Source organism: Ochotona curzoniae, unplaced genomic scaffold (assembly GCF_017591425.1).
Source record: "Ochotona curzoniae isolate NIBS_2020 unplaced genomic scaffold, NIBS_Ocur_1.0 scaffold_3223, whole genome shotgun sequence".
Lineage (NCBI taxonomy): Eukaryota > Metazoa > Chordata > Mammalia > Lagomorpha > Ochotonidae > Ochotona > Ochotona curzoniae.
In genome coordinates this window covers 14,926,206-14,939,900 of record NW_024467108.1, presented here as the reverse complement: position 1 = coordinate 14,939,900, position 13,695 = coordinate 14,926,206, and the positions used below count along the sequence as shown (strand labels likewise).

At 41.4% G+C, this 13,695-nt stretch overlaps 1 protein-coding gene across 1 annotated transcript in view; it reads left to right on the top strand.

Moving 5' to 3' along the window:
- The first annotated feature begins 1,360 nt into the window (after positions 1–1,360).
- RAB38 (RAB38, member RAS oncogene family) overlaps positions 1,361–13,695 on the top strand; it is a 54,893-nt gene continuing 42,558 nt past the window's right edge. Inside the window, exon 1 of the mRNA XM_040964266.1 lies at positions 1,361–1,714. Coding sequence (XP_040820200.1) covers positions 1,513–1,714 — 202 coding nt within the window. The 5' untranslated portion in view covers positions 1,361–1,512. The remainder of the gene's footprint in view (positions 1,715–13,695) is intronic.

The following is a 13,695-nucleotide window of genomic DNA, read 5'->3' as shown; positions in this document are numbered from 1 at the left end:
AGCTTTCCCTTCCCTGTTTTACACAGGGCTGTGCTTATGCTTTGTAGCAATGTTTGCTTGTAATCTTGGTTTCCTCATTTATAAATTGAGCAGACAATCCAATTTCATAAGGGAACTGGAAAGATGAAATGAGATCATGCGCCCAGAACTTCATTCCCAGCACACTTGAATATAAAAACCTCATTATAAATAGAACATGTGTCCCCAAGAGTTGCATGCCCCCTTCAAATCTCTACTGAACTCTCTTTCTAAAAGGCCAACTGTTCAGACCCCCTTCTCTGCCGTATACACAGAGGCCAGCCAGGAACCTTTGTCTCTCAATTCTTATTTCTATTGTTCCAAGCACTCAGTTTTTCAGTACAGGTAGTAGACACGTAATGTGTGTTGGTTAAATAAATAAATGAGAAGAAAACCTGAATGAAACAAAGTGGCTGTACTTCTTACCCTGCCAAGATGCTTCACCAGGGCTGGCCACTGCCCCAGGACAGCCTTCTCTTGCCCTTAGGGGAGGCATCTGAAAGTCCCAGCTAGTTTTTAACTTTGAGCTTAATGATATTTTGATCCTGGTACATTACTTACAAGGTTAATACCTAGCTCTTACAGTGGTGAAACTGAAATGAAAATGGTACTTGTTTTTGAGATTGGGAGTGGTGGTGGTGCTGATTAAGTAAAGCAACGTGTAAGAACTCTGTCAGGTAACAAGGATGGGATAAATGTTCACTATTACTTATGCAATCAACAGAAAAATTGTTTACACCCTTAGTGTAGCTTAGAGTCTTTATGAGACAAATGGCTAAATATCATTGCTGCCCTCAGCAATGTCAGACCAGTTGTCCTTCTGGTTGGACCATCAACAACACAGTAGAAGTGAGTGCTGAGTTTACCAGTCACAGCTTTTGGACAGCTAATATTATCACTTCAATGAAGAAGAACAGACCCTAGGGAAGATCCAACGGCTTGCCCAAACTCACTCAACTCAAATCTAGAATGTTCGGGACCTAAACACACGTGTCATGCCTACTGATCCAGCCATTCCCACTGCTTTTTCAAGCTCTCCTCAGGATAGAGTGTGGACCCTCTGGCCTTGAGAGACTTGTGTTTAACTGGATCTTAACCTGACAGTCATTTCCCCGCTCAGAACTTCCGGACACTGCCTTCTCCAAGCAGGACGGAGAACACAGAGCCACACCTCACAGGTCTGTGGCCAAGATCGCAGGAGAGAAAGGCTCTTTGGAAACCCTAATGCGCTGTACAAAGAAGTGGTGCAACAGGCACTAACACGCAAGCCCTTAGCTTCGCAGCCTCGGGAATCGCTCCTATCTCCACCCCTTTCCAAGACCGCGGAGTAGGAAGGAGGATTAACCCCGGGGGAGGAGTTCCGCCCCTCGGCCCCCGCCCCGCCACTGTCTGCTCTCTCTTGAGCCCACACTTGCGCTCCCAGTCTTTCTCCCGCGCCGAGCCCAGGCTGCGCTATCCCCCCGCCAGGCACCGCAAGGCGGGCAGGCAGCCAGGATGCAGGTCCCGCACAAGGAGCACCTGTACAAGTTGCTGGTGATCGGAGACCTGGGCGTGGGCAAGACCAGCATCATCAAGCGCTACGTACACCAAAACTTCTCTTCGCACTACCGGGCCACCATTGGCGTGGACTTCGCGCTCAAGGTGCTGCACTGGGACCCGGATACAGTGGTGCGTCTGCAGCTCTGGGACATCGCAGGTGAGCGGACACAGGGAGCAAGCGTCTCGAGTTGCCCTCCCCCGGGCGCGGCGGCTGGCAGTCAAGCGCGAACTCCAACCGAGAGCGCTTTCTCAGCGGGAAGCTTTTCCTGACTGGTTGGAAACTTGGTTTCAAAGAAAAAGTTTCTAGCTCTAGCTGGGAAGTTCAGGGGCCTTCTTTGGCACTTTTACGTTTCCTTTAGCGCCCTCCCACGCCGTCTTCTCTGGAGATCCCTCCGCTCCGTGCAGGCCTCCCAGGTGAACCAGAGGGAGACCGCACACTTGCATTCAGTTCAACACTTTGGGCGCGGCCAGGAGTGTCTGGGAGAGCCTTGTGTGCCAGGCCGAGTCAGGGGAAGCCCCTCGCCACTTCACAGCGGAAACTGGGAGACCCAAGATAGCTGGAGCTTGTCCATTTCTGTTTCCACTCTCTAAAGTGTCTATCAGGGGCACAGTTTCTCTCTCTTCTCTCTCTCTCTCTCTGTTCCGTTCACCTTTTTAGCTCTGTGGATCTCTGTTGCCTATCAAGAGGTTATGTGCATATTTGAAGGCCGTTTTTAGCTAAAAGACTACTGGATTTGGCCCTAAAGTTTTCAATGGACATTCTGGAAAATGAGCACTTTTACAAGGGTTGAAAACTGAATTTGAGTCTGTGCCAGAAGTTAGGCCCAGTCTAATACTGGGTCCTTGAACTAAGGCTGTTGGGACCTGGGCATGCTGGATCCCTTCTTACAGGTTTCAAGTCTTGCCTCGTGTTAAGCTACTCCGTGTCTCTGGGCAAGTCCCCTCGCTCAGCCGCAACCCTGTTGAGTGCACAGGGTTTGCACAACAAATGTTCAGGAATCTTCCTGCTTGGGAGTTGGAGGGTCCTTGAGATTCTCCAGGGTCAGTCTACGTCATCTCTGGCCATTTAAGGATCTGGGGCACCAGAGATCTTTCTATATAACGCCTGGACCCAGGCTAGCCAAACCTTTTTCTGCAAATAGATTCATTTCAGCTGCCACTTGACTGGAAACACTTTATCATGGCGTGAAGCAACATGTGGATAATATTGAAAGGGCATTCTGGTCTGGAGAGTCTAGTGCCTCTTTGATCATGAGCTGCCAGGTCTTGTGATAAAGAGCTTGGCATGCATTTGGAGGCATCTTCAGTAGTGCCATCGGCGTAGTGTTTGTCAGGCGGGAGGTTTCATTGGGCACCCTCTTACTGCCTGAGTCTGTGCACTTTGTTGGTGTGTGCTTCAGTGTCTGAAAAGTTCTGCTGGCTGCATAAATGTTTACAAGGCTTAACTTAGACATCCCTTACTCTTTAAAAGTGAGCGCATAGAGCTGCAAAGTGTACTTTTGTGCTAAGTCTAAGCAAGAGTGGACCCCAGACACAAGACCGATATGCATGTGGGTACCAATTTCCTCACCTAAACAGGGGAGATGAAGGATCATACTAGTTGAGAGCACAATTTCTACCCTCTGAATCACCGTTTTGTTCTATATGTAATGGGTAGTTTTAGGCAAGTTCCCTAATCTCCTATTTTCAATGTCTTTATCTGTGAACAGGGGGAATACTTTCTGCTAGCAAGCAAAGACGGACAGCCAAGTGTTAGTCGAAAGTGACAGAGCTACCAGTGAGGAGATCTTTGGGGAATACTATTAGCATGAGCTACCAATTTTTTGAGCATGTGTGAACACTATGCAAGAAGAACATGATACACATGTGCAGATTAAATCCTAATACATTATGATGCTATAAAATACAAATGTTCTGTTCCTATTCCTAAGCACTCAGCACCTTTTTTTTTTTTTCACTTTCCCCCATGTTGCAGCATCCTTTCAGGAGCATCCGGTCTCCAAGGTTTAGAAGTGCTTTCTGAGCACCATTGTAGACTCAGGCATCATGTAGATTGTAATCACAGAAATGTGTGTAAAAGAATCTGAAAGTACTAGGGAAGGGGTCAGGGTTGTGACATAGCAACACTAGCATCTGATTTGGAGTACCAGTATGAGATCTGGCTGATCTGAATCTAATCCAGCTGCCTGCTAGTGTGTGTGGGAAGTGGCAGAAGATGGCTCAAGTGTTTGGACAACCGCCACCCATGGAGGAGATCCTGCTAGAGTTCCAGGCTCCTGCCTTTGACCTGACCCAGGCTCAACCATTGCAACTTTTGGGGGAATGAAATAACAGATAGGAAGATCTCATTCTGTTTTTCTCTCTTCTTGTCATTCTACCTTTCAACTAAATGAAAAAATAAAGCCTAGAAAGCAAAAACAAAGAAAGAGCCTAAAGAGTCAGCGATGCAGATAATGTGGTGGTCAGCATCTCAGTAGGAAGCTGCTTTTGTCCAGAGCTTTGAGACTTTATGGGGATTTTTTAACAGCCTCAAGTCCAAAGGCCCCTATAAACTGAGTTAGATGTTAGCAGACAAAGCTGGTTGGAAAGAATTTGGGTTGAAGGACCCAAAGGATGCTTGGAGAATACATGTTCTGAGCTGCATAGGGCAATCTGTGGTTCATGAGTTGGTGTAAAATCCAGCCTCACCTGCACACTGAGACTCCAGTCAACTCTGTGCACTGCATTACTTCAAATCCCATCTTATATTTCCAAAGACATGAAAGCTTTTCTCTCTCTCTTTTTGGTGCTCGACTGTGATATGTGTCTGGAAAGAACATACAGGGAAGATGAATGGGCCTTGTTTGGACAAGGTGGGGTGATCAAAGCAGTAGGGAATATGTACTCCGTCTTTTCATGTGTACTACAGGGAAAATCTTTCCTCAGATTCTTGATATCCATCTGGTTCAATACTAAACTGACCTCTAGTCGTCTAAGAGTCCCATGATGCATCCCTTGTTTCTACTGAGATGGGCAAATCTGGCCCCCAAAGACTCCGAAAAAGCGCCTTTAGAAGCTTGTAAAGTAGATCTTGAAACTAGATGATGAGTCCTACAAGCCCTGGAGAGGATAGCAGTTGCCCTGGATTGCAGGCATTTCACCAGAGAGGAGCAGCTGGCTCAGCTATGTGTTTAGAAGCTCTTTGTAGAGTCAAAGTAAATAGGTTTGCCCAAGGCCACCACGACCATGGTGGAAGAACCGGATTTGACCTGGTTCTGCCTGCCTTGGAACCCAGCCATACTCCTTGTGCCCAGAAGTCTATGAGTGCCTGGCACACAGTCAGCCCACAAGGATCATGCTCTTTTAAAGGCATCGCTCCCTCATTAGGCAGGGTATCTAACCTGTTTTGGGATATTACTCAGTTTCACTGTGCAAAAATAAAAGGGGAGTAGGTAAAAATCTATTTCTGAAAATTTTGTTCTTGGTTATAATGTGCATTCATAGGGTTTTTAATTTTATGATTAATCAAGAAATAAAGAAAAAGTAGGCTCACAGTTGGGATTATTTATTTCTTACTATTCTCCAAAGCCAGATTCTATTAATGCTCACTTAGTCCTTTCAGAGAACACTGCACAATTTTGTTGAGAGTGCTTGATGTGTTTTGGGACTCAGCTGTAGGAATTGGAACATTTATAATAATAGTAGTTAACATTTCTATGAAGTACTTCAGAATATTCTGAATTAAAGATATTCTGTAAATGTAGTACTTGACACTGTATAAACTTGAAAACTTTGCTAGGCCTTAGTCATTACCATCTATAAAATGGTGATTATTTTATTTTCCTGTGATAAAACGTATTTATGCCCTGTCGTCTATTGCAGATTCTATCACATTTAACATCATATTTCCACTGCCTTGATGTGTGCATAGTGTGTTGCGGTTTATTTCAACTTCTTTACTTGTGACTTGTGCAAATTATTTCAACTCTATGGCATGATTTCCTGTTTGAAAGAAAAGGAAAATAACAGAACATACATCTTGGAGTTGTAAGAATTAATCAAGTCAGCACTTGTAAAGTTGTGCCTGACTTATCATAAGTGCTGCCTAGGAGTGGTTGTTTGTCACAGCAGTTAAGACACTGCTTGGGAAACTCACACAGCAAATTGCAGGTTCTGGTGCACACCCTGGGAGGCAGCCACTGACAGCGCAAGTACTTGATTCCCTGGTATGCACATTGAAGACATGGGTTGAGTTCCTGGCTCTTGGCTTTTTACCTAGCCCAGCCATACTTTCGTGGGCATTCAGGAGGCAGACTAATTAGAACGTCTCTATCTCCTTTTCTCTGTCATATAAAAATTAACATTTTTGGAAAAAGATCACCATTGTTTTTGTTGGAATTGTTATTATTATAAAAAGACTACTTTCATATATAGTTGCCTGATTGATCTTCCAAACATTGCTGAGGGTATAAACAAAACACATGTTGTTAAACCCATTTTGTATTATTAGAGAAGACCAAGGATCACACAGGTAATAGTCTTTCCAAAGGCCACAAGGGACCAAGAAGAACAGAAACAGTCTAACTCCACTGCATGCATACATGTGGGGGAAAGAGAGGGGGAGGGAGGTGATTAAATCTCTTACTCATCAGAAAGCCCAACCTTAGATTTAACAAATACAGTAGAAAAGAAGCTAAGCTGGCAAATCATTTAGAGAGCATTTCTTTAACATATTAAAGCTTCACTACGGGGCTCTACTAAACTAAACAAAACACATTCAAGCTCAGAAGGAAAGTACCTCATATAGAATATATCTACACTAACTTTTCTGCCTCACATAAGCTATTTGACAAGGAAGCAGAGGAGTATATTAGCTATCTCATGGGCAGAGTAACAGGGTGACAGCAACTTGGGCCCTGAGTCAGGCCTTGGCAGCTAACTGATGGCACATTAGGGGCTGTGAGGCTTATTTGGGTCACAGCAGTAGGTTGTCACAAAGTTTGTAAAGTGCTTTGAGGCTGTGAAATTCAACTAAAGGAAGGATTTGGCTTTCACCATTTCTTCAATACCTGTTTCCAAAAGAATGTATTTCTCCATGGAATTTTATCTTAAAGGGTAAGATACAGGATTTAGAAACATAGAAAGAACTAAATTTGGCAACCAATATGCCAAATCCTAAAAAAGGAAGGGGAGAGGTGGCAGAGATAAAAAGCATGTCAAGCCTGGGTCACTCTCTGCTGGGTAGCTTTTTGCTTTTAGCCTGGCTAATTATAAATTTTTCTGAATATTGTGTGGAATCACACATTGTATGCTTTTAGGTAAATAAAGCTGCATGTTGAGCAAAAGGGATGAATGTTTGAATTCAGTTGAGGGATATGTGAGGGAGCAACCAAAGGGCCGCTACCAGGGCTGTTGTTAAAATCTGCATCTGTTGCAGACAAGGGCAATAGACACAGAGGGCATGGTGCACCATCTGGTTCTGGCAGGAAAACAGGTAGTGATTTGACCAAGAAAAGCTGAGTCTTTTCTAGAGGTAGAAAAGAGTAGCCCTCACCTGAGGGGTTTGTTTTCTCCAGTAAATATATTTATTAATGCCTGCTATGTGTTACATGTTGTGTAGGCAAGAGTGAAGAATTGAGTAGAGCTCACTTCTTGACTTTGAGAAGTTCACAGTTGAGTGCAGATGAACACAAGGAAGTAATTCACTGTATCGGCAAGTGCAAGTGCATGGATTAACTGAGCTTCAAAATATGTTTTGTGCTAAAGGGCTCCTGTGAACATCATAGCTTTCCGCTCTGAGACCAAGCTGCTGTACAGTTTCTTACACTCTTTCCCAGATTCAGGTATGCGCTGTGAGAGATTTCAAGGCTGTACAACTTGAGAGGCATTTTTATCCCCTGACTCTTGTTACTTCTGTCTTCTCTTGAGGAGCTCTTTCATTCTCACAGTTTCAAGCTGTGTGTAGTTAACTCCAAATCTATGCATGAAATCTTGACTGCTCATAAGTTTCACACATAATTTCATTTTCTTGCTGAACATCTCCTTTACAGTATTTCATAAACAAGATCAATACGACACATCAAGATATATGTAAAAAGCAAGATTGTATGTGTTTTTCATTAACAACTATCTTGTGGTCCGTGTAGTGCAATTGAAGAAATGCAAAATAAAAACAAGGTGAAAGAAATACAAACCGAGAACAATAATCTCTTATTACTCACATTTTATTATCAGGTTCAGTTACACATGATTACTCCAGGCCCAAAATTATGTAATGAAAAATACAAGCCATGAGTTGTAAATTGTAAACTGCTCTGAGTAGCATTATAATGAAGTCTTCCTCTATTCGTTCTGTGGCTTGATTCATCCCTATGACCTGCATATTCATGCAGCGTGTTCAATAGTTGCTTGTAGTTATCTCTGTTATGAGGTTAACTTTTGTGACATAGCAATGCTTATGTTCAAGCATCCCTTGTTCCACTTGAGTATGGGTCCAGAGAGCCAGGAGGTGATGCTGGGGGTGCACATTCAGTGTGATGGCCAGGATGTTGCTTGGGGGCACCTAACCTACCTTCTAATTAGAACCTGGGTTTGAGTTCTGGGCCTGCTTCTTGTCTCAGCTTCCTGATACCCCAGGAGACGGCAAGTGACAGCTCACGTATTTGAATTTTGGCCAGTTACAGGTGTGTTGTGGTTTGAATTCTGGGCTCCTTATCTTGGTGAAGTCACAGCTGTTTTGGGTATTCAAGGAATGAACCAACAGCTGGAAGACATCACTCTCCATTTGTCTGTGCCTCTCTGCCTTTCAAATAAGATCTATACACAAATAAATAAATACTTTTTAAAAAGTGAGTAGTGATGCTGGCAAATCATGCCTTTCAGTGAAGCTGTAAAATTCTTTAAGTGAGAAAGTTGTTGATTATTAAAAACAGAAAAAAATTGTGCACTGAGATGTTTAAGAACAATCTGTCTTTGAAACTGTAAAGAAGGAAAGAGAAACTCATGCTGATTTTTTCTTACCACAAAATGTGATTAATTCTCATTTAAGGTAGTAAAGAAAATAAATTATAGGGCTTCATATTACCTGCAGTTTTAGACATCGATGGACATTGTTACATATCTCTCTGCGATAAGAGGAGACTACTTATGTATTCACAACTATCTCCACTCAATGACAAATAGTAAGTGATGTTATTTGTAAATCTAATGCTTTGTGTTAACTCACTTTTCCACCCAGGCACTTGGACTTGAAACCAGTGACCTCTTTTCTGCTTCTGCCTTGGCCATAATATGCTGTCAATCTCTGGCTCAGGTGATTATGCCTTTCCTTGTACTTCCCTGGACCATGGGCAGCTCTATTTTATTACATATTCTGCTGTAATAGCCTCTTGACTAGCTCTAATCTTCCTCCTCCAATTTTCACATGTACCAAGGTCAAATGTGTCTTCTTAGAATTTCACTCTGGTGGCTTCCCACTGTCCATAGATTTTATATATTCTGATGAGAATAGCCAAAGTGGTGTACTGGTGACTAAAGAGAGGGCATATTCCATGTCAGAGTCATTGAGGAAGGAATGTCTGGGATCTTCAAAAGTAAGAAAAGACCGGTGTCCTTTCAGAATGGTGTTGCCAGAGGAAAATGTAGAGGATCTAACTTGTGGTTTTCTATTTTTTTTGGTCAGGAATACAGAAACTCTAATTGTAGACTAAAGTACTAGTGAATTTTTTACTTTACTTATGTAAAGACCAGCTTTATATAGTTTGAAGATTTGAGAGGTATAAGCTCTTGCTTCAGAGACCTTATTCATTTGATAAGCAGAAGGAATTAGAAATGAGTGTACTGGATTATTCTTTGCTTTTTTTGGACTGCTGGAATCTGCTGGAACATAATGATATTTAAATATAACCATGGAGATTATTTAATCACTGTTTTTTAAAGTGCACTGAGAGGGAGTGTCAGTTTCAGTAAGAAAGCCAACAAGAGGACTTACTTTAGCAGGACATGGAGGTAAGAAGACAAAGGTCACGTGTGAGGAGGGCAATGGCAACCGGGAAGCAGATGATCAGTTAGAGAAAGATATGTTTGTTAACTTACAGTTAAGAGCAGTACTGGTGACCATCCTTACATCTATCAATTTGCCAAAACAGTGTTTGCAATGCAACCATCACATTGATTCTGGAAAATATGTCTTCTTGTTTCCCATTTTTCTAGATGAGCATCTGGTGGATTAATTAAACTGGCTTGGTGTTAAGCAGTCGCAGGAGTTGATGATAAGGTCATGACTCACCTGACATTTTTGTAACTAGATGTTTGAGGTAGGCTTAGAGTCCCTTGTTCCCCTCTGCGTGATAATTCACTTTGGGGAATCCTACAAAGTTGTAAACCTTGAGGATACACTGTATTGCTTTTACTTTATTTGATTGTAGGACGCGTATTCCCAGTTAGATAGGGTGGCTGTGTTTTTTAGGGGTAGAGCCAAATTTATTCCTTCAACTTAGTGCTCTCATTTAGCTTAGCAAGACTAAATCTGAGACTAATGGAATTCTAAATGGGCTTTTAGCTGTTTGGGGCTAAGAAGTCTCCTCATAGACTACAATGTGTATACTAAACCTATAAACAAATACTGATGTGCTAATGATGTAAAGGACAATTTATGTCTTGGAAAAATGTACAGTCATGACATCTTGATTGCTTCAAATATCCCTGCACTTTAAATGTTCAGACACATGGGAAGATGAGGTAACCTGGAGAACTTTCTGATAAATCAAATATTGGCTCAAGTGATATCAACTAAATGAGAATATAAATGCACAAAATCCCAAGATTAAACTGGTCATGTTCATTCTTTAAGGAATTTTAAATTGCCAGAGAGTTAGGTGGCTTCTGATAGCTTGATTCTACAGAATATGTTACCTCTTTATACAGTTAGTGAAAATCCAATTGCTAAAGAAAAAAAAATGCAAAAGAAACACAGTTAAAAGGTGAACTTGGATTGAACGAAGGAGGGAGACATGAGGAGAATTTGGTTTCTGGCTGAGCTACACTTAGTTTTATTCCCATGCGGGGCTTGGCTATGCTTCTTGTCCTTGAATTTCATTATAGATGCTAAGATTGCTCCAGGTTTTGCCTTGGTTATGGCCAGGCTGTGTTAATTGCAAGCAAATGATCATACTTATGCTTTAAATAGAGAGCTACCAAAGATATAGTAACCAATTTCCCAGGCCACAAGTAAGGAGCTGGATGGGAAGTGGGGCAGCTGGGATACAAACCAGTGCCATATGGTCAAGGAAAGGACTTTGGCTGTTAGGCTACTGCACCAGGCCCCAATGCTTTTAGTTTATCCACCTCCATTAAGCTGTGGATAAATGGCTTTCCCTCTTTACTTAGAAAGCTCCTGTGGGTTCTTCACTCTGTCATGTCACCTTCAGAAAATCTCTATAGACATTATGCAACTGGGGAAGACACTTTCTTTACTCCTTAATATTCCATACTTGTCCCACATTAGATGTCTCTTACTGCTGTATTTGGAAAGTAATTTTCCTTCAAGTTTTTGCTAGGTGCTAAAATAGTACTTAATATGCAGCAGGTATTCAATTTGTTCAACAAAGTTTTTTTCATTCAACTGTTCCTTTATGGATGTAATTTTAAGCATCACTCACCTTAAAAAGTCAATGAAACAGTTGCCCCAAATCCCCTGAAAATTGTGTTCATTGTTGAAAAATTTCTATATTTTATAAGTATTAACAGTTAAAACTGTATGCAATCTAGAACTGAGGAATGCAGTGACCAGTTTTCTTAGGACGTGCACTCTATTTTATTTGTTTACCATAAAACCTCAAAGGTGGCCTTATTGGAAAGCTATGTTTCTCCACTTAACAGTTTCAGTAACTTGAAGTAAAAGATTTCTTTGGAGAAAAAAAACACTGATTTTCTTTCTGAAACCTTTTTAGATCCAATATATGGAGTAATTCATTTTTTTTTTTAAAAAACTTGCTTATCCATTTGAGAGAGAGAGAAAAAGAAAGAGACCGACCTCCCATTCACAGTTTCATCTCTGAATGACCTCAACAGTTAGGGATAGACCAAGTTGAACCCGAGTCTGGAACTCCAACTGGGCCTCCCATGAGGTGACAGAGCCACACTACTTAGACCATTATTTGCTCCCTTCCAGAAGCATTAGCCAGGAACAGGATCAGGAGCAGGACAGCCGTAACTTGAACTGACACTGTGATTTGAAATGCCATGTTTCAAGTGGTGCTCATAATTATGGGGATGGGGCAGGAACCTCTTGAAAGATAATTCTACAGAGTTAAATTTTAGGGGATGTATCAAAACCACATCAGTTATTTGACAGAGGTGGAAGCTGTGATCTGGAAATTGACATCAGTTTTTCAGACCAGCTGTTTGAACTCTTGGTTCTTTCTTGTTAACTCTCATGTTGGCGGCCTCTATGCCTTTGCTTCTGGTTTTTCTGTGGTTTATGTAACTTTTCCTTTGTTTCACTCATCCAAATCCTATCTGAAAGGGCAATTCTTCTAGCAGGATTTCCTTGCTGTTCCTATCAGTAGTCACTTCTTCCTGCCTTTAATCACATGCAACTTTCCTTTCCTTCCCTTATACCACTTCTCCTGGTAAGCTTTTCAGCATTTTGTACCTGTCGGGATATCCTCCTGGATTTTTCTACCACGAATTGTTTTCGGTGATCTCATTGATTCAGCAGAGAAGTAGAGAACAACAAATTCCAAAATGGGAAGAGAATTAAGAGTAGGTTTTCGGAGGAACGACATGGACAAGTTAAGGTAGCCAGTAGTTTCAGATGTCATTACTTGCTGCTGTGAGTCTGTGATTTTGTAATGCGTTTGCTGATGCATTTTTAAAAGTAGGTTAAACATTGATATGCACAGAAGAGGTGAGGGGAAGAAGGAGACAGAGAGAGACCATCCACTGATTCCCTTCTCAAAGCCTGCAATGGCCAGAGCTGGCCTGAAGCTGTGAACTCTGAACTCAATTCAGGTAACATTTGCAGATGGCAGGATCCCAGTTAGTTGAGCCACTGTTGCGGCCTCCCAAGATCTGCATCAGCAAGAAGCTAGAGTCAGGAGGCAGCAGCGAGTGTTAAACCCGTGCGCTCTGATATGGGATGTTGTGTCTTCACCTCTAGACCTGCTCTCTTAAAACACCACTTAAATATTATTCTTCATATTTGCATTTAACTATCAATTGCATCTTGTTTAAAACTGCTCTTTTGAAAACAGTGAACCACTTCTTGTGTAGATTGTCAGTGAATCAAACAAATTTTGGTTTATTTTGTAGGGTAAAAAAATACAAATAAATTAAATTTCTTCATAGGAAAACTGGTTATTTCTACTATGTCATATGTTGTTAATAACCATTATTTATTGTCCATCAGGTCCTATGCTTTTATATGCATTAGTTTATCCTTTAAAATATTTATACTTAGATGATACGTAATGTGGTACATATTATGGAGTGCCATATGATGTTTTAATGCATGTATATATTGTGCAATACTTAAATCAAGGTAAATATCTGTATATCATCAAACAACTATCATTTTTCATGATGGAACATTCAAAATGATTTTTTTGTGTAAGTGTTTCAAAAAATGTGCATTTAGATTATTATGTGCTTTGACGCTGCAATAGAATACCAGAACTTCTTTCTATTGTCTATGCATATCTTAATAACTATGAATTAACCCTTCTCCATCCCTACATCCCTGTATTATCCCCAGACTTTTCAACTTCTCTGATATCAATGTTTTTAGAGTCCATATACAAGTGAGGTCAATTTGTATCTTTTCACTGATTATGTACATGTGCTGAGAACAGAATCTGGATCTCCCAGGTGAGTGACAGGGACATAGTCCTTGCACCATCACTACTACTTCCCATGAAGCTGGAATTAGGAATCAATATGAGACTGGAAGTTGGGTATGAATCTGGAATTTGACTCCAGGCATTCCAGTATAGGATGTGATATATCCCATTGTGTCTTAAGTATATGTCAAATCTATTTTGCCCTCCTCCCCCAAATCTGTTTTGAATCACTCTGTGGTTGTATTTCCTAATGTATGATACCCAAAGCAATCATTTTGTATTTCCTAAATTGATTAAATTGCATATATTTCACACGAGC